General features: G+C 43.6%; 1 protein-coding gene across 1 annotated transcript in view; it reads left to right on the top strand.

Moving 5' to 3' along the window:
* CTNND2 (catenin delta 2) overlaps positions 1-19,389 on the top strand; it is a 934,064-nt gene that overhangs the window by 778,083 nt on the left and 136,592 nt on the right. Inside the window, exons 13-14 of the mRNA XM_063085434.1 lie at positions 10,902-11,019; positions 16,319-16,504. Of these exons, the coding sequence (XP_062941504.1) occupies positions 10,902-11,019; positions 16,319-16,504 (304 nt within the window). The remainder of the gene's footprint in view (positions 1-10,901; positions 11,020-16,318; positions 16,505-19,389) is intronic.

The following is a 19,389-nucleotide window of genomic DNA, read 5'->3' as shown; positions in this document are numbered from 1 at the left end:
GGCCGACAAACTCTACAGGTGCTATAGCAGCCTTGATGTTAAAAAACAAAGACTCTTCGAGCTGTTCTGTTACTGACTTTTTCAACAATGTTCTGATGTAGCAAGTAAGACCAGGGCATAAACTTGAAAGACCTCATTGGTATTTCTCTTTACAGAAGCCTGGTCCTGCTTTCTTTTAATAAGTTTTCCAGAAATTTAAAAACATATTTTAGTAATTGATATTAAATGTATATCCTTCTCCCTTTCTGGAAAAAAAAAAAAATAGGCCAAGTAACCTTAGTTCTACTGAATTCTCTGTATATTTTTTCTTATATGAAGTCTATACGTATTCTAATAGTTTTTCTTTCTTCTTTCTATCTCTCACCACCTCCACACTAGATATTTTCATTCTAAATGCCACAGACATTCTGGGCAGTTTTTATCATTGGCCACAAATTTTGTTTGTTTATTTCTAGAGTATTCACCTAGCTAGAGCTCCACAATAATCCCCAGCCAAGTTAAGTGGAGTCTGGATTTTCTACCACTTATCATGTTCTTTGGCCCAAGTAAAAGACTACTAAGTGAGTTGTCAAACTTCTGATTTCATCAGATAGCAATTAGCAGATAAGAGTAAATTTCTAAGGGATTAAGAGAAAGGTAGTTTTTATTTTTTAATCACTTCCTTCCAATTTGGACATGAGGCTTAAGATGTTTTGATCTGAGGACAGTTTTTGTTAGCATTTTTGCCACAAATTTAAGGAGGGTTTTTTCCAGGGAAGAAATGTAAGAAGACCCTCTTAGTCAGTTTGGGCTGCCATAACAAAGTACAATAGACTAGATAGTTTATAAATAGCAGAAATTATTTCTCACACTTCTGGCAACTGGAAGTCCAAGATCAGGGTGCCAGCATGCTTGGAGCCTCCCTCTCATAAGGGAGGGCTCTCTTCCAGGATGCAGATGGCCACCTTCTCCTATGTCTTCATAGGACAGAAAGAGGGCAAGAGAGCTCTCTGGGATCTAATCCCATTGATGAAGGGCTCACCATTATGATCTAAGCAATTCCCAAATGCCCCACCTCCTAGTACTATTACCTTGGGGGTTAGGGATTAAACATATGAATTTTGGGGGAGACACACATTCAGTCCATAAAAAAGACCAAAAACGGCAGAGAGGGATGGACACCAGCAGGTGGGGGTCCTAGAGCAGCAGAGTAGCAGGAGCCTTCTGCTTCTCCCTTCCTAGCCTGAGCTACCTCTTCCAATCACTTAACCCGCTAGGCTGGGCAAGGACAGCGAGCAGTCAACACAACATCAGAAGTGCTGATGACAGCAACCCAACCACAAATACCTGGAACAAAACAGCATTGGAGAGGGCAGAGAATTGCACGGACAAAGGAGATAAGACACAGAGTACATGAAGTTCTTTGCCTCTGAAGATACTTTCAGTTTTTTGGTGGTTTTGCTGGTACTTAATAAGCTATCCATGAGTGATCAAAGCAATCACGAAAATAAGAAATGTACCTCAAGGAGAACTTATCATTAGATAAGGGAACTTTTAACAGACACATGATTCCCAGTTTTAATAAGTCTTTGAAGTACAATTTGTTAATATTTCCTGCAAGTAAATAAATTGAAAGATTACATGACTGCATATGGGGAATTAGGTGATAAATTGAAATGAAAGTTAGAAAGGTTGTTTTAATAATAGCTATTAATAATCTAGAGCATGATGCCAAATCTTGAAAGTCTTCAAACCCACAATCTGACATTTAAAAGGCAGGTAGCCGACTACCTGTAATCCCTTGTTAGTCAGGTTTGTTCTTTTAGTTCTTAGAAGATGGAGTATTCAAAATGCAAGGAACTGGATCACATCGGCCTTGGGCATTATTTATTAAGCCACAGGATGCTCATCTTCCTAGAAACCATGTACTGGGTGAAGTGAATATTGCATTTCTATTTTCCAGTGTTTCCTAGGATATTGATTTATTATGTATATTTTAAAACTCAGCTTTTGTGATCGGTCATATGCAATCACACCTGGGTTGACCGGGAATGATTTGGTCTAGCAGAGAAGGAAGAAAACACTAGTTTTAATTCATTTTTGAACTTAATTTGCATTTTGACACGTGACATTTTCTTCTTGCTGTTGTGGCATTTACACTTGGGCCACAGCTGGCAAATCATTCAGCCAGAATGGAAATGCTTGCTGCAGGGGCAGCGGTAGTGCATGGACTTGATGGGGAGCCAAGGTGCAAGAGCAAAAGTTGGGAATGGGGGGGCTTCCAGCATGTGATGCACCCAGAGTTTCTGAGCCCACCGTGAATGTGACAGAGTAAAACTTTTCAGGCAGTAGTGGAATACAGGATAGGTGAGCACTGGCTGAGGGCACTGGACAACATGGCATGGCTCCAAGCTTGAGAAGCGATCTCGTCACTAAAAAAGTCTAAGTCCAGCAGTAAGTATGACAGGAGTACTGCAAGTTAGAAAAAAAACAACTGTGAGCTGTTTGTGGAGCACAAAGGACCACACACACAATTAGTCTCACAGTTAATGGCTTTAGCCACACAGCATTCACCCTTTTTCCCCTTCTGCTTTCCTTGTAATTTAGCCCAATGGGAAACTTTCAGCAGACATTTCACAGAGCAGTTAACGCTGTAGCAACCATCAATTTTAATTGGAATCATGTCGCTAAAACCCAAGGTAGTGCTCGACAGCAAGAGGGTGTCTTTTTACTCAGGTATATCTGGTTCTGCTCTAGGCTTCTCTAGAACAATGTTCCCTAATGCACAGCTAACTCCAGCAGACATGGACCCAGGCAGTCTTGAAAAAGGTCAGTGTTTAATACTCAGGGAAAGAGGAGCTCATCTGTCTCTTTCTGATGGTTTGCATTTATGCGTGGGTGTGGGGATGTGCAGTTGTGAACGGAGAGATCGCCGCTCTGAGTGCAGAACGGCAGCATTCACTGCCGGGCCCAGTAGGTACTTGGTGTTTAGCTACTGAAGCATTCTGTCCCTGCAGCTCAGCAAAGCAATTACCAAGTCATCATTGTCCTGATTTATAAAGAAAGTGCCTTCCTAGGGAGAAGACAGTAAGGTATGTAGTAATCCAAACAGCAAGACTGTGTTAATCCTTTTTTAAAAAAAATTAGGGAAACTTATTTCTCTGGAAATTGTTCTGATTTGGCTGTGATGAGGTAGCAGCTTTACAAATACATCTAGAGAGAGAGAAGTCAAGAGGTTTTCAAGTAAATTCAGCCTTCCGTTATTTGTACCCAATAAAAGTTTACGGAGGTATGGCTAATCCTAATACTGTTAATGCTTGCTTGGTACTTATAATTCATGTTTCAGATAATGTTCTGGGAATTCATTTAAAATAATGAGGCCACACTGCAGATTTCACTCAAGCAGAGCTTAGGAGAAGCATCTTCATTTCCCTCACTTATAATCCAACTTACTCATTTCCCATTTTGTGGTTCTCAGGGGCCTCTTCTGGCAGGAGGGAAGGATATCCACCAAGCAGAAGAGCCGTCTGCACCAAGCTGATGTCCACAAATTTAGTGGCACTCTTGTAGCTAACGAGATTAGGAATGCAGCAAAATATATTCAAGCAGAATCCTTTTGCCTCAAAAAGTGCATCACTACCACCACATATCAGTGGTTCTTATGCAAACGGCCTTGGTGTGCTCTGAGTGACGTCGAGCAGTAGCCTGGCCTAGAATAGCTGAGAGCAGATGTTTCATATGTCACCACTTCCCCCACCCCCAGCCCTGGGAAAATTTTAATTCTTTGATACATGTGGCATTTTGTTCTTGAGCAAAGCAATACAATTATTTGATCATCTATAAATATCTTCTTGAAACTTGCATAAGCCCACAATTAATAAGCAGTTTTCCAGGGAGGGGTGGAGTGTGAAACGTTAGGGTTGGTGTGGAGAAGAATTCCATTAACTGTGTGGTAAAACAAGCTATAGGATCTGTATTAGTTCCCTATTGCTGCTGTAACAGATTGCCACAAGCTTTGCAACTTAAAACAGCACGAATGTATTATGTCACACTTTCTGTGAGTCAGAAGTCTGCATACGGGTTTCCCCAGCTGTCCACCTGGGACTGTGTGTGGCTGAAGCCTTGCCCTTTGCATTTGAACGTATGTTTGTTAAATGCTTTCCATTGAATTCGCGGAATGCTTACTTGTTGGGAATACATTTACTGCACCATGTCCTTACTTAAGTCACACCCGTGACTTGCTGCTCCAAATGTTAAGAAAAATAACTGATGTCCAAATGTACACAATTACAACATAAGAAAAAATTTTACTGAAACAGGTGAATAGTAACATCTTCACCCATTTCAGCCTGTATCCATTTTCTATTGCACACTTAGGTGTCATTTCCAAGAGAGATTGGTTCCCAAATTCTTCCTACTGCTAGTTACGTGTTAAAAATATCATATTTAGTCACATCAAATATATGCTGGACTTTTTATCCTAAGACTTAGTATTGGGTGTGGAACAAAGCAGTTGCCCAGTCAAGGTTGGTTGGTTTGCTGATTTGAACTGATTTATCTCTACTATTTTTCTTCTTAGATCTTCCCTCGCAAGTTTAGTGTTGTTTCTGATCATTCACAGGTTGACTATTGAGAGCCTCAGGCCACTGGTCTAAATGCCATCACCGTCACCGTTGGGTGTGGGGGCCACCATGCCCCCATCCTGTTAGGAAGAGCCTACCGAGTATTGTTCAGAGTCTGTGTATCACGTAGCACACAGATGATTGCCTGGTTTCATGGTCATTCGGTGAATATTTCAGTTTCCTACTGTGGGCCAAGACAGTGGTTCTCACACTCTGGTGTGTCTCAGCATCACCTGGAGAGCAGTAGAGTGCACTGAGGTCTGGGCTCATTGAAATAGAAGGGCCTGGGCCTTGGTATTTTTATCAGGTTCAAATTTGATTCCGATGCAGCAGGGGGTTGAGAACTGCTGGGCTCAGCACATGTGAGGTGAGACCCTCGGGGATCCCAGCTGCCCTGAGCCAGGGCTCAGCCTGCACACCATTGCCCTTCTCTGTGTGGGGCCTGTCCTAAGCGCTGTTGGATGATAGCAGCAGACCTGGCTTTCTCCACCCACTAGATGCCGATAACACCCCCCAATGCACACCCAGTTGTAACAACCAAAGATGTCCCCAGACACCCAGACATTGTCCAACATTGCCTGGGGGACAAAATCACCCTGGTTAAAAAACTGCTGGTCTAGATGGAGACAGGCTTGCAAAGAATCCTGCGCTCTTTCATTCCATGGTTACTCAGTGAATTCTGACAAAGTGCTACACAGTGGGGAGCAAAGGACCAACAACCAAATAACATGATGCTCCCCTGCCCTCCCTGAGGTCATGAGAGACCAGCTCCAAGCATCAAGTGTTACAGGTGCTCTGCAAGAAGCTCATGCCTACAGCTACAGAGAGGCCGAGGCAAGGTGGAGCTCTGACTGAGAGGTTTAGAGGCAGAAGGAAGGACATTCCAGGCAGAGGGGTCAGTGCAGCCTCAGAAGCCCAGGCAGCCTCTCTCCATCCCTGGTGGAGAGTCTGGAGGCTCTGAGCTGTGCCCTAGGGGTCCTGGGTATCCCCTGGGTCTGTGCTGTCATCTGCAGTGGGTTCTGCCTCTCCCTTGCCTGCCTTGCTGGGTTTCCATCAAGACCATACTAAGCATGTGGCTTCATATTTCAGCTTTGCCTTGGGACGATCTGTGTTTTCTAAAATAAGCTCAGCTCTGCTCTCTGAGGCCCTTTGGGTAGCCCAGCCCCAATCCACAAATCCATATATGGTCTCAGGAAGCAGGCCTACACCACACAGAGACCGAGCATCTGGGCTCTGCTGATTATAAATTGGGAGATGAGAGCAAGGAGCCCAGTGAGCACCAGGCCAGAGCTACAAAAGGCTGAGTCAACGGATGGAGCAACAGTGATTATAGCAGGGCTGGAACCCAGGGCTCAAGGGCCTGGGGGTGGGCTTGGTATGAGCTGACTCCAATGGAGGCCAGATCATAAAGGCTGAGGTGGAGAGAAGAGGAGGTAACAGACATAGGAAGAGAATCTAGCCCTGAACCAGAGCATGGAAGCTCTTCCTCCGAGCCTGGGGCTGGAGATGAGAGTGAAACTGGGGCATTTCTGATTGGCTCCGGGCCACAGAATTGTGCATTTCTGTCCAGCACTCAATCCATATTATGAAAAACCACAAGAGAGTTCATATCTCAGCTAAACAATTTTACTCTTGATGTTATATGCTATCTTCAATTGCTTTTCCTTTCTTTGAAAATTGATACTGCCCTGAATGATCCAGGATGGGGGTTGTAGTGGCAGAACACAAGTTACAGCAAAAAATGCCTGTATTCAACTGGTTGAATAGACGTCTGATACTACTCTATAAGCATGGAGCACAGAGGAAAATCAGTCATGGTCTACACATGCCCCCGGTTTCCTGCATGTCAATCCCAGGGAAGAGCTGAGTGCACCTAGAATAGCCACCTTGCACTGTGCACCAACAACGTGTCAGGCACTCAGCTAAGTGCTGGGTATACACATAAGAATGACATGCTTTCTACCTTCCAGAATGTTGCAGGGTAGTACTAAGGTGACAGCCTAAATAATTCCAATACGAAATCAATGGTGATCAATAACAGAGGTTCAAAGAATCAGGGAGTGTGAAGGGAGAGGTTTGGCTTCCCCAGATCTCCTCACTTGCTTTTCTCTGTGATTGGATTGCTCCTATCCTGCCATCTGAAGTAGAGACACTTCTTTCATGTAAAGTACCACAGTCGTTCAGCTGAACGTATGGTTTAAGTTCCACTTTGGTGCTATGAGAGCAGCACTCTGTGTTGAATTTGGTTTAAATAAGCGCAGTGAGCAATGGAGGCTCAGAGAAATGAGATGTCAAACAGCACTGAAGATAGGGGAAAGGAGGCAGTCTAACTAGGAGTGAGAGAGATTGGTCTTTTAGTTGGAAGGTATAAAAATAAATTGTGTCTCAATTTTCATCTGTTAGATTAAAAGATTATAGAATCCATGTTAAGTAGAAACTTCCAAATGACACATCAACTGACAATTCAATCAAGATTATAAAGATTATGTCTAAGAATTAGATATTATACACATCTTTGTGCTTTTAGCAAATAATCTGCAGGTATTTATTTTAATGCTATGTTTATGCATAGAATTTTGCTGCACCAATTTTTAGCCAGACATGCAAATCACTTTGCTCATGATGGGCAGAAGGTGGTATAGGGGTGAAGAGGGAAAGCTTCTCCCTTTGCCCTCTGAAGGCTCCCTGAAAATGAACTGACGAAGGGCAGATTAGTAGGAGAAAACATAGCAGCATGCAAAATGTATTAATGCACATATGGAGGGAACTAGAAGTATGAGACCCAAAGGGGCCAGATGGTTGAGGCTTGACTACTGTCCATAGTGGAGAGGTGTGTGGACTGGAGAGGCAGTCATTATTTTGTAAATGATTTTCTTTGGAAGCTGAGATAAGTTATGGGAAGGCTAGGGGAGACACTGTACAGGAACAAAGCTTGTCTTAGCAGCAGCTTCCCAGGTAATCTTACTGTTCAGAGTGGCCCTCAGGAGAGTAGATGAAAAGTCAGTCTGGGCATGCTGACCACTCTCCACTTCTTGACTTCTCTGAAGGTTCAACTTTTTTGGTCATTTGATGAGATTCCTAGACAGGGAGGGTCTTAAGACAATTGCATTTCTTTTGAAAGGGAGTTTTCTTAGATAAGAAAATTTCAGAGTCTCTCCTGGTGCTTTCAGGAAAATAGGGTCAGAAACACTAGGAGTCAGGGGAAGGTCAGAGAGAGACCTTGGTCCTAAGGCTTATTTCTGAGGCCTTTCAATTTTCAAAGCACTCAGCATGCCAAAGTGCCATATTTTGGGGAATTGTCTTCTGCAGCCCCCAAAATGGTTAAACTACAACAGGAAGGAGTAATTTTGTAGGTTGGACATTGGCTCATTTTCAGTCATGCACTTAGGATCATGATTTTAACTACCCAGTCGGTGATCAACACAGAAGATCACCTGGGTTTCTATTTTCAAACAGCGAAGCATGTGGTTAGGTTTCGTAGTAAATATGCAGAAACCAAAATTTGAGCTGCAATAAAGTTGTGATGCTTATACCTTTACAATGTTCTGGTAACATGAGTATAATATTTTTATCATAAGCTGACATGTCTTAGCCTTGACATGTTGATCAAAAGTCTTAAAGAACAACTAATAAAAAGCTAAAAATCGTGCTTGAATGAGTAGATCTTGAGTTTGTGGGGAAGAAGGAGGAACAGGAAACCTTCCTTGCCTCCAAAGAGAAAACCAAATTTTCTCTTAAAATGTGTTTCCCGCATTCAGGAATAGTTGAATGAAGTGGAAACCCAAGCCCAAAGGCTTGTAGGCAACAGTTACCCGTTGAAAAGAGACATGAGCACTCCTGTATCTGTTTAAAAATATATGCTGAGCCTCACCATACCTGCTGACACTGTGATGACTCCTTCCCCCCCTCCATATCACAGTGTGCGTGTGCATGTGTGTGAGAGAGAGAGAGAGAGTCTCAGTCCCTTCCCCTTCTCTCCTGAGAACTTAACTCACTAATATCTTTTTTTTCTCAATATATTACACATTTTAATATAGTAGCCAATTGATAACTTTTTAAATTTTGGAGGAGAGTGCACTAGAATCGAATAGAAACTAAACTAAAGAATAATGCAAAGATTAATATTGACAACTTCTAATGTTGATAAAGTTGGTCACTCCTATTATTTCCCTTTGGTTGGATCTGCATGCAAAGAAATTTGGGCTGATCATTATGAAGTTTATTTGTGAATCAGGAAGCTGCCCACCCCCATCATAAGAATACTCGAGGGAAAGACCGAACCCATCAGTCAAGGAAAAGTGCAGAGGATATTTCAGACTAGAGTGTATCCAAGCTATCCCTAAGGTGCTTTTGAGTCTGGATTCCATAAATCTCCATTTGGAAACTACGGAGAGTCAGATATAATTGTACATTACCATGTCATGTTCTTCTGGCCAAAGAGATCTGATTAGAATTTTTTACACACTATTCTAACACCTTCAAAGCCCAGCCTGTTAAAAATTATTTCAAGGAGGAATGGTCTAAAATGCTCTTTTATGAGGGTCATCCTTATATCTTAAAATAATACCAATGTGCCTCTGTTCTCCCTGATAGAAAGTGAATTCCTCCTCCCCACCCCCTGCCTTGCCTCAACCAGGGATCATGTCAGAAACAAAGGTTGGCCACCACGAGATGGAATTTATAAAATTTTACGTAAAAATGCTACCAATATTTGCCTGGTTATATTACCTAAGGAAATGAGGAACTTTGTTTATACTTTCAGATCAGCAAATGCCAAAAATACTAATTTGAATGAATAACCTTTCCCAGTGTTACATTAAAATGCTGATAGAGCCTATTTTAATACATCCTATGTAACTTTTTAGATATCAAAGAAAACATTTATGTTCGGTAACATTTTAGCATTAGGCCTATTTTATTTTATTCTAATTCCTAAAAAAATAGTCCATCCATATTCTCAGTCAGGCTCGAGGTCCTTGCTTTCTCTCCTTCACGGACATCGGTTTTACTCCAGCTTCTTCACTTACTATCTGTGTGGCCTCAGACAACCTCTTGGAGGCTCAGTTTTCTCATCTATAAAAGAGATTTAAGTACAACAGCAAAATATGTTGTGGAAATAAAATGAGAATACCTGCATCAATTACAGTGTGTGCGTGAAGATTCATTCTATTCAACTTCTTCTCCAGACTGTCTCGAAGCTCACAAATCCTTGGGATTGGTCCCAAGGCTGCCCTAGCAGTCAGCAAAGAGCACTGCCCATCCCCATCCCAACCCTCCCCAAGGAGCTACAGACTGTTCTCAACATCAGCATCACCAAGAGTGTGTAAATCAGGTGATTCTACCCCAGATTTTCTGAGTCTGAGACTCCAGGCTGGAGCCCAACAATCTGTACTTAACACACCTTCCAGGTGATTCTCAGGCTCCAAAACTTTGAGAACCATTGCCCTACCTAGATCATTCTTTCTTCATCACCCTCCCCCATGGTCTCAATTCTTTCCATGCCCTTGCACCTTCAGGACTCACCTCCTCCAGCATCCCTGCTGCAGGCAGTGTTCTCCATAGCCAGTCATTACAGAAATTCTCTACTGGAACCAAATCCTAACTATATGTAGGAAAGGAGGAACAAACTGTCATCTGGTGGAATAACTACAAGCAACCCAAAGACTCACCCTCAACTAGGATTATCTCATGGCTTTTGTCGGGCTAGGTCTCTGTTTCATAGCTGTACATTCCATTGCAATAGCCCATCTGTTGCCTTCAGCTCAGCATGTGCCAGTGCAGGAAAGAGCCTGGAGCAAGTCCTTCCCATAAGAGCAGCCATGGCATCCCAATGACTGAATTGTCACAGAAACCACTATGTCCTCATGATAAATTCCTAGGCCCCTGGCTGGGCCATTCAGATCACTGAAATATTTCCGTAAGTTGGAAACTCTGTCTTTGAAAATGTTTCAAACTTCTCAAAGAAGAAGAATCTTTGGAATCAAAAAGCTTGTGATTTCCCCCGTCAATTGTAAATGAAGGTAACCTTGAGGACTTTCTGAAAGCCTCCTGTTCGCAGCAGTCACAGGATTCTGACAGATCACGTGTTAGGAATTCTGCACTTCAGTTATCTGTGACATTACCTAAGTCTAAAATGTGTTTGTTGAAGCCATTTCTGCTCGTTAAACCTATATTCTTGATAAATATTCTTTACAAAGCAAAAGAAAGAGTGGTTTCTGAAAACCTACGAGAGGAATTGGTCATGGAGGACGTTTTCTTGGTGACACCTGTGAATGTTGCTGACCGTCCTTGTCTTTGCAGGAATGTGAGTTCGGCGGGGGAGGAGGCCCGCAGGAGGATGCGCGAGTGTGAGGGGCTCACGGACGCCTTGCTGTACGTGATCCAGGCTGCGCTGGGGAGCAGCGAGATCGATAGCAAGGTGGGTTGTGTTTGCATAGACCAAGCATGTTAGAGGAGAAAGCCACCCCGGGACTAGACAGCGGCTAATACCGAGAAGCTAACGTACATGTGTTCAGTCTGCACTTTGTATGAATCCAGAGTTGTCCACACAGGGCTTCTGATCCTAACCTAGAACTACACACCCAGCTTTTGATAAGCAATGAGTAAAACTTTAGATGAACGTATAAACTTTTGCATAGCACATTGTTCCCAAGCTCTACTTTTTATTTTATAAAATTGACTTTAAAAAGCCAAAGGGATAGTAAAACTACCTAAAATTTGAATAATACTATATTCTTATGAGGTAACTTTTTAACAACTGTTCATAATATTAAGTGACATTTAAAAATACCTGCAAAAATCTAAATTAATGTCAAAATGCTAAATAAGCGAACCTGCCAATGTGTTAAATCATCAGTGCCTAGTGATTATTTTAATTCACAGGCCAAAATAGAATTGAGTGGACTCTTTCAATGTTTGAGCTGTTTTGTTTTGTCTTAATTAGATTAGTTTTCATTCCGACTAGATATAAATTTGTAAAGTATTTTCACAATATCCTCATATAAACACAGACTTTACCAATCTTTTTAAAGTAATACATCAGTCGTTAAAGTCCTCTGATCCCCAAAGAGTTGGGAGTCCTCACATAAAACAGAAATCTTGGTTACCTGTCCAGAAATCACTGAATTCCAGAAGTGGGCACGTCTCCAATTTGCATTTTTTGGGAAAGAGAAAACAGAAACTCAAATTCAACTGAAAATAAAGGAATTACTTCCAAAAGTAAAAAAAAATAAAAATAAAAATAAAAATAATAAAGTAATACATGTGATAAACATGATATCTTAATAAGCGTCTCTCAAGAGCCACCCTTACTGACATTTTGGGCTGAATAATTCTTTGTTGGGGGCTGTCCTGTGCATTGTAGGACGTCTAGCAGCATCCCCAGCCTTTAACCACTAGATGCCAGTAGCACCCCCAGCCCCACCCCAGTTGTAACAAACAAAAATGTCTCCAGACATTGCCACCTGTCCTGTAGGGAGCAAAACTGGACCTGGTCGTGAACCACAGCCTTGCTCCCATGTTTTCAACCCCTGTTCTTCATCAGCAGTGCCTTTGGAGTGTTAATAAGCACATCTGCCCAGATCCCATTACAGCCTTCTGGATCTGAATGTCTGAGTCTGGTCTCAAGTTTTCGTACCTTTGAAAGTTCATTAGGAGATTGGTTGTGCATCTTGGATTAAGAAGCTGCCTTAGTAAATGGAGCTTTGAAATGGACTCTCGCTAATCAGAAATCTGGCATAATGTAAAATAGTAGGAAAGTCACATACAGAACTAGTAAGAGTGATCCTGTTCATTGAGTTATTAACTGGCTTTGTGGCTAAGTTAGTGTAGCATTTCTCAATCTTGACTACACAGTAGACTTACCACAAAATTTAGAAAATTACTGATGCCTGAGCTTTACTCCCCAAAGATGTGGACCCAAGGTATCTTCTGGGTACTAGTTTACTCCAGTTAGGAACACTGCCTTCTGTCTTGTTACTGTCATTCAGTTAGGTTTACATCCATTCATTTACTGTGTGATTAATTTCAAAGACAAAATGCAACGTATTAAAGACTGAAGCATTCTCCTTTCATGGGAGCCTTTAATGATCATTTTAGACCTTTTAATATCATTGCCAGGAAAATTAAACCCCTAAAAACGTGACCAGTCAAGATGTCTTGAGTATTTACAGATGCCTCTTAGCACATTAGACACGTGATGTTTTGAAAGAGCTACTGAAGGCAATTCACTGGGACAGCAATGCTGAGCATCTCCATATTCGGGGCACTGGGAGACTAAGCCTCTTGCTGTGATGGATCCTGAAAGAGCTTTAGGGACCCTCTCTGGACCTTGCAGGTGCAAATAAGAGTCAATGGCCTCATCCTTAAGCCAAGTGCCCCTGTCACCATCACTGGTTCAAGAACCAACGTGCTCCATGACACAAACATCTCTTTTCTGATATTTCAGATGATCAGGACACTTTGGAGATCACCTCTTTTAATATCCACATTTTCCCCTAAAAAGGAAGTTGAAATAATTGGGAGTATTCAGGGCTGGAGTCAGAAGACCAGGATATCCCTGATGGAATGAGGACGGCCCTCAGCATGGCATCAGGACAGAGCTGGCAGACTGGGTCATCTGTGCCTCCCACTGGCTGGAGGACCATACCCAAGTGACCCTAACTCTGTGACAAGGAGGATAATCATAGCTGAGCACCAAGGCTGTTGAAAGGGTCAGAAGTGATAAATTGCTCAGCAGTGCTTTGTTGGCTGGATTGTTTCATTGAGTTTTAACGTATTATTATTGTACCGTAATTTCCCACTCAGCCCTCTGCTTGGTCACTTCTGAGCTTCCACGATGACAAGTTAGAGAGGGTAAAAATGAGTACTTGTTCTTTTTAAGGCCAGAGACGTTAATGGATAAGAGCGTGGATTCCATGCAAGTTCACGGCTCAGCTCCCACAATCAGGACAGTTTGTGGAATGGATAACATACGGTAGAGCACTCTACAGACAACTTCCAAATTAGCCCTTTCTAATAGAAAATGAAGAGTCAAAATGACCCTGGCGACCAAGAGGAACTGCTAAACGCACTGTTGACGGCAACGGATGCCACAAGCAAAGCCACCAGATGCCACAGTCCTTCTGCTGGTATCCCATGTCTTTTTTCTCTTTTCTTTTTCCCCATTCCTTTAGAGAAAAGCTCTTGAATTGGTAACCCACCCAACCCAAGCAGGACTGCTGACCTCCAGGAGGCTTGATGAGCAATGATCTTGATCACCCTTTCCTGCTGCACCTCCCTCCTTCCCCCACCCCACCCTCCCTCTCTCCCTCCAGCTCCTCCCCACATCGTCTCCCTGTTTGCAGGTAGATCATATGGCATTTCTCCAAACTGCAGATTTACTCCCCAGTAGACATTTGTTAAACAGAGAACTGCCAACACCCCCAGGGAAGACGAACAGCAGGATGAGAAAGGAGTTTTTTCTCCCAAGTCTTTTTGATGTAAGAAAAATCAGTTTGAGCTGATTTAAAAATCGTTCTGACTCATGCCATAACATTCTCCTGTCAATGAGAGGTTTTTCTCTCTTTCATGCATCTTCCTGTGTTTACTTGCTTTAGTTCCGTTTTTGATGCTGAGAGGATGCTTGAAATAGGAAATCAAGTTGACTCAAAGCCTCTGGGCTTAGCAGCCCGTGAAACCTTGAAAAGCCGACAAGAAAGGTGTGGAATGGCCAAGGCTCCAGAGACATTTCCCGAAAACTGGTTTTCCTAGTTGATTTTTACACTGCCAGTAATAGAGGAAAGGCACGGCTTCCTGGTACCAGATTCCAGTCACTGGAGGGGGTGTTTCAGAATGTGGATCCTGGCAGCCTCCCAGGACCACAGAGAAGGCACAATCCAGCATGAGTTACCGACAGCCTAGATCTTCTCTCCTTCGTCTGTAGGATGGAATTTTGTTACCTGCCTTGAAGGGTGACCATTACATAGCGATGCCTGAAAAATGATAGCCAAGTTGGTATGTGTTTTAAAATAAAACAGCTCAGTTCCATTTTTTTCCCATCATTATTTTGCCCTTTTTTGAAATTGGGTATGATATTTTTTCCCTCTTCCCATGGTTCTTCAAGTCCAGATCGAAGGTCAAAAGGTCAGCTTTGTTTCAGCCAACAAACTTTTTCTGCAAAGGTTCAGCAAGTAAATATTTCAGGCTTTGTGGGCCATGCGGTCTCTGTGACAGCTACTTCTTTCTGCCACTGTGGCGCGAGAGCAGCCGCAGACAGTACAAAAGCAAAAGGGCATGGCTGTGTCCTATAACACATGATGTGCGGGCTGCGGGCTGGATCTGGCCATGGACTGCAGTTCACTGGCCCCCTCCTCTTAGCAGTCAGAAGTTATTAGAACTGGTATTTCCAGAATCTCCAACTTCATCTCTGAGGCACTGTTCAATGAGCTTTTGCAGCGGGCACGATTCAAAGAGCTGTATCTATTACCTCTTTCACCCTCGCTCTGGCCCTGGGAAGTTGGTGCTGTGTTCATCACCCCCAGTTTATCGTGAGGAAATAGCTGCACAGAGGGATGAAGCACTTTACCCAGGACCACACAGCTCATTAAATGGCAGATCCAGGACTCTGTTCCTTCTGAAGGCTCTAGAGGAAAGTCTATTTTCTTCTCTCTCACAGCTTCTGGAGGCTGCCTGTCTTCCTTGGCTTGTGGCCCCTTCCTCCATCTTCAAAGCCAGCAATGGCCGGTCACACCCTTTTCATGTCACATCACTGTGACCTTCCTGCCTCCTTCTTCACTTATAGGACCCTTGTGAATACACTGAACCCACCAGGATAACCCAGACCATCTCCTCGCCTGACAGTCATCTGATTAGGCCCCTCAATTCCATCTGCAGCCTGCAACTTAACCTAACATATCCACAAGCTCCAGAGATTAGGATGTGCACATTTTGGGGGTGGCTATTACTCTGCCTACCACACCTACAAACATTAGCTTACCTAATCCACATAGCCACATAACAGCTGGGTCCTATTGTCCTGTTATGACCATTTCACAGAGGAGGATATTAAGTCCTGGGGACGTTGGATGCATAATCCAAAGACACACAGCCCATAGTTGGAGACCTAGGGTTCCACAGGTGTCCAGCTCGACAGCATGTGCCCTTAACCACTGTTTAATCTCTTTACCAAAAAAATGAGTGTCAGCCATCTTCAAAAAATCAGTAGAATGAAAACATTATTGTCTCAAGGTGATCACAGCACCTCACTTGCTTGGGACAACCCTGGTGTGCACCTGTTGCCACTTTTTACAGCCAGAAAGTGCCCTGGTAGGCGGTGAATGTTAGTGTCACCCACCAGGGCTAACAGAAATCCAATATCTGTGCTCTTGGTGGCTCGGACTCCGAACCCTCAGACAGCAGCTATATGTAAGTGCATGACATTTGGGACCTCTCGTGATTGTAAGCTCTCCCCTCTCACAAGTGAATTTCAATCAACGATGATGGACATTTATAGAAGTAACTACTATTGATAAGTCATTTCGTTGGGAGGAGAAAAGGACGTCAGACCTTTCTAAGCTTCTCCACATTCTTTCCTGCCAGGGGAGGCTTTAGAAGCCAGTAGCTAAAAGCATCCAAACAGAAATGTGTACATGGAGATTGATTGCTTTTCCATGGTGAAAGAGTGGCGTGCTGGTTAGTTTTTATTCATTTCTCCTCTGTTTCCTTTTTGGGTTCTCCAGACCGTTGAAAACTGTGTGTGCATTTTAAGGAACCTCTCGTACCGGCTGGCAGCAGAAACGTCTCAGGGACAGCACATGGGGACAGATGAGCTGGACGGGCTGCTCTGTGGTGAGGCCAATGGCAAGGACGCAGAGAGCTCCGGGTGCTGGGGCAAGAAGAAGAAGAAAAAGAAATCCCAAGATCAGGTGATGGGGCTATGCATGCAACCATCCTCTTCCCTAGTTACAACCTGAATATTTTGTCTGTATCTATAGACACAGGGTTCTGCATTTCCAATGCGTCTGCACAGTTTTCCTGTGGGAATTTCACAGCTGAGACGGTGGCACATTAAATGATTTCCCATGTCTTGCAGCTGAACCAAGATAAGAAATTTTTAAAAGAAAAAAGCCATCCAAGTCCCAGGCAGGCTGTGACATCGCAGCTCTTAGAGTAGTGGGAGACCCAGGTGCTGGTTCTTCCCTGTGTCAATTCACACATTTGCTGAGGTCCTTGTTGGGGCAGGCTGGGTGTCCTGCAGGTGGAGGGCATGCACAGAACAGGACATGTAGAAAAAGGGAAGCTGAGGAGAGAGGCACAAAAAACCAATACGCATTTCATAGCAGGTTTTGAAATGTTCGGATATGCAATCTTGCACTTCTGTTAGAAATGGTGATAACGTCTAAGAACAGGATGGCCTTCGAAACTTGGCTTTAGGGGACAAATTCAGATGAAGTCAGAACATTGTCCAGCTGCAGGGGGAGGTCTCTGCAGAACAGAATGGGCTTTACCTCATGCAGCTGTGAGTGGGTCCCCTGCAGTGAAGCAAAGGCCCGTGGGCAGCAACTCTCAAACCTGGGGCCCCAGAGCAGCCTCTTCCTCTGTCCCCAGCAGGCACTGAGAGGCTGAACCCGTCTCCCATGGACACCACCAGCAAAGGGAGTGGTGGGAAGAGCTGTCCTTTCGGCTGCCAAAAGCCCACCCCTGAGGATTTTTCCATTTCACCCAGACACTGCGGTCTCATGTCCACCTTTCCCTGGACACTGTGGTCACACATCTAGTATTCCCTGGACACTGTGGTCATACGTGCACCTGCTGAGGGTCGTACTAACCCAGGATCTGGCTTTGCTCAGCAGTGGACCACTGAGAAAGATGTACAGATCCCACGACACTCTGTCTTGCTAGGTTTTGAATTCAAAATAAAAAAGCAAATGTATTTGTTGAGGTTACAGCACACTGTTTTCTAAACTATATTAAGCAATAGGTTTACTTCACGTGAAGGTTAAAGAAAATAGTTTAGTTACAGGAAGGCTTAGTGGGAATGCATTCTTAAGTCTAGTTCCTGGCTCCTCCTCGAGTGCATCAACGACAGTGTGGTTTTAGATTTTAGTCCTCCGGCTGTTCACAGCCCCTGTAGGCTGCGCCAGGCCTTCCCACAGCTTCTGGGTCTGCATGTTCCAGCTGACACACACCTACAGTTTAGGAGATTTGTGCTCATTGCCTCTATGATGGTGACCTTCCACTCCGAGAACTGAATTCCCACCCTGCTTTTTCTCCTGTCGTGAGTCAGTGCTCTGTGTCTTCCATCCTTTCCCTGAGCAGGAGCCTTTTAAAAATGATTGAGCTGTGGTTCTCAACTCACTCGGCCACTGAAACTGCCCCACCAGGGGAGTTCAGCAGTCAGCCAGCAGGTGTCCACGGGACACCTCAGTGCCAGGCATCGGGCTGGGTGCTGTCTCACCCATCAGGGTTGCAACTGCTACTTCAGGGGGCCATACCACTATGGGATCTGGACGTTTTCAACTTCAAATCAACTAAAACATGGGCTAACAAAGGTAAAATGGGTTCTTTTAATCCTTCCCTTTGCTGTACTCTGTTACCACGGAGCCCAGTCCCTGCACTGCTTTGTCCTGGAAATGCGAGTGAGCACAATAAAGGCTGAAAGGAAGAAAAGCATCTGGGCAGGAACACGGTGCTTCCCAACTTGCCCAGAGATGATAATTCTCCAGGTCTCACCCAAGACCGAAGGACTCAGTATCTCATGGATGAATCCCAGGCACGTTTGGAAAGCAAACGTGGAAAATCGCATTAGTGCAGGCTTAGCCATGGCTGCAGAGAATGCAACTGAGATTGCATTCACCCTGATGTGAGGGTTTTGTCTCCAGGGTTTGAGCTGTTGCTCAGATTCCAAAGTGCATCCCTGCTGTTGCGCCTGACCCTGACATCAAACCCTTTCCCCAACTCTGCCAAGATGCACTTACATGGATTTAAATCTTTCAAGTGACAGGTGAGATTAGGGGTTGATTGGGTTCAGAAAAGGAAGCAGTCCAAGGAGAAGGAATATATGTGGGCTTCACCTCATGATACAGCCCTTCTTTCCAGAATTTCGCTACCTCCATGAAATCCTGCGGTGGGTGATTTTCTAGGCTTAGAATGCTGTATTTTAAACCTTATTTTGTGATATTGATGAGCTGTTTTCCAAGTTTAGTACCATAAATTCATTAATAGAATTTTATTATTTTTACCAAAAGTCCAAGTGAAAATTTATGTGGTTTATTGGTTCCATTTTTTTCTTACAATATTCTTTAAGGGAAAAAGGAAGAGACTTCTTTAAGAAAGTTTTCCTGATACTGCTGGAGATCAAAATGAAGTGGAAATTTTTTGTTTATAAAGAAGCTTTGAAGTTATGATTTCAACCAAATCGTAGTTGAGGTTTTTTTTGAAGGTTTTTAAACATGCTCTAAATGAATACAAAAACATTTTGAAATGTCAGAAAATTCAATATCAAGCTTCGTGAGGATGTAAACATAACAATTATGCTAGTTGAAAGGGCTGGAGATGGGGATGACAGTAAAGGCAGAATGTAAGATTAAATTACAAGGAGAGGAATGGAATAGGAGAGCACTCTCAAACCTAGTGAGCCCCCTGGCACAGCGGCCAGGACTGAGTCTAGGTCATGCCACCTGCTGGAGAAGGTTGGCACTGCCTCTATGGTCTCAGCAGGAAAAAGGCAGTGGTTCCGCCTGAGGATTTCCAGTGGTGCTTGGCACTTGGAGAATGCAGGTCACCATTCCAACACAGGAGTCCAGGAGTC

The sequence above is a fragment of the Cynocephalus volans genome, chromosome 2, assembly GCF_027409185.1.
Source record: "Cynocephalus volans isolate mCynVol1 chromosome 2, mCynVol1.pri, whole genome shotgun sequence".
Taxonomy (NCBI): domain Eukaryota; kingdom Metazoa; phylum Chordata; class Mammalia; order Dermoptera; family Cynocephalidae; genus Cynocephalus; species Cynocephalus volans.
This window is presented reverse-complemented; position numbering and strand designations above follow the sequence as displayed.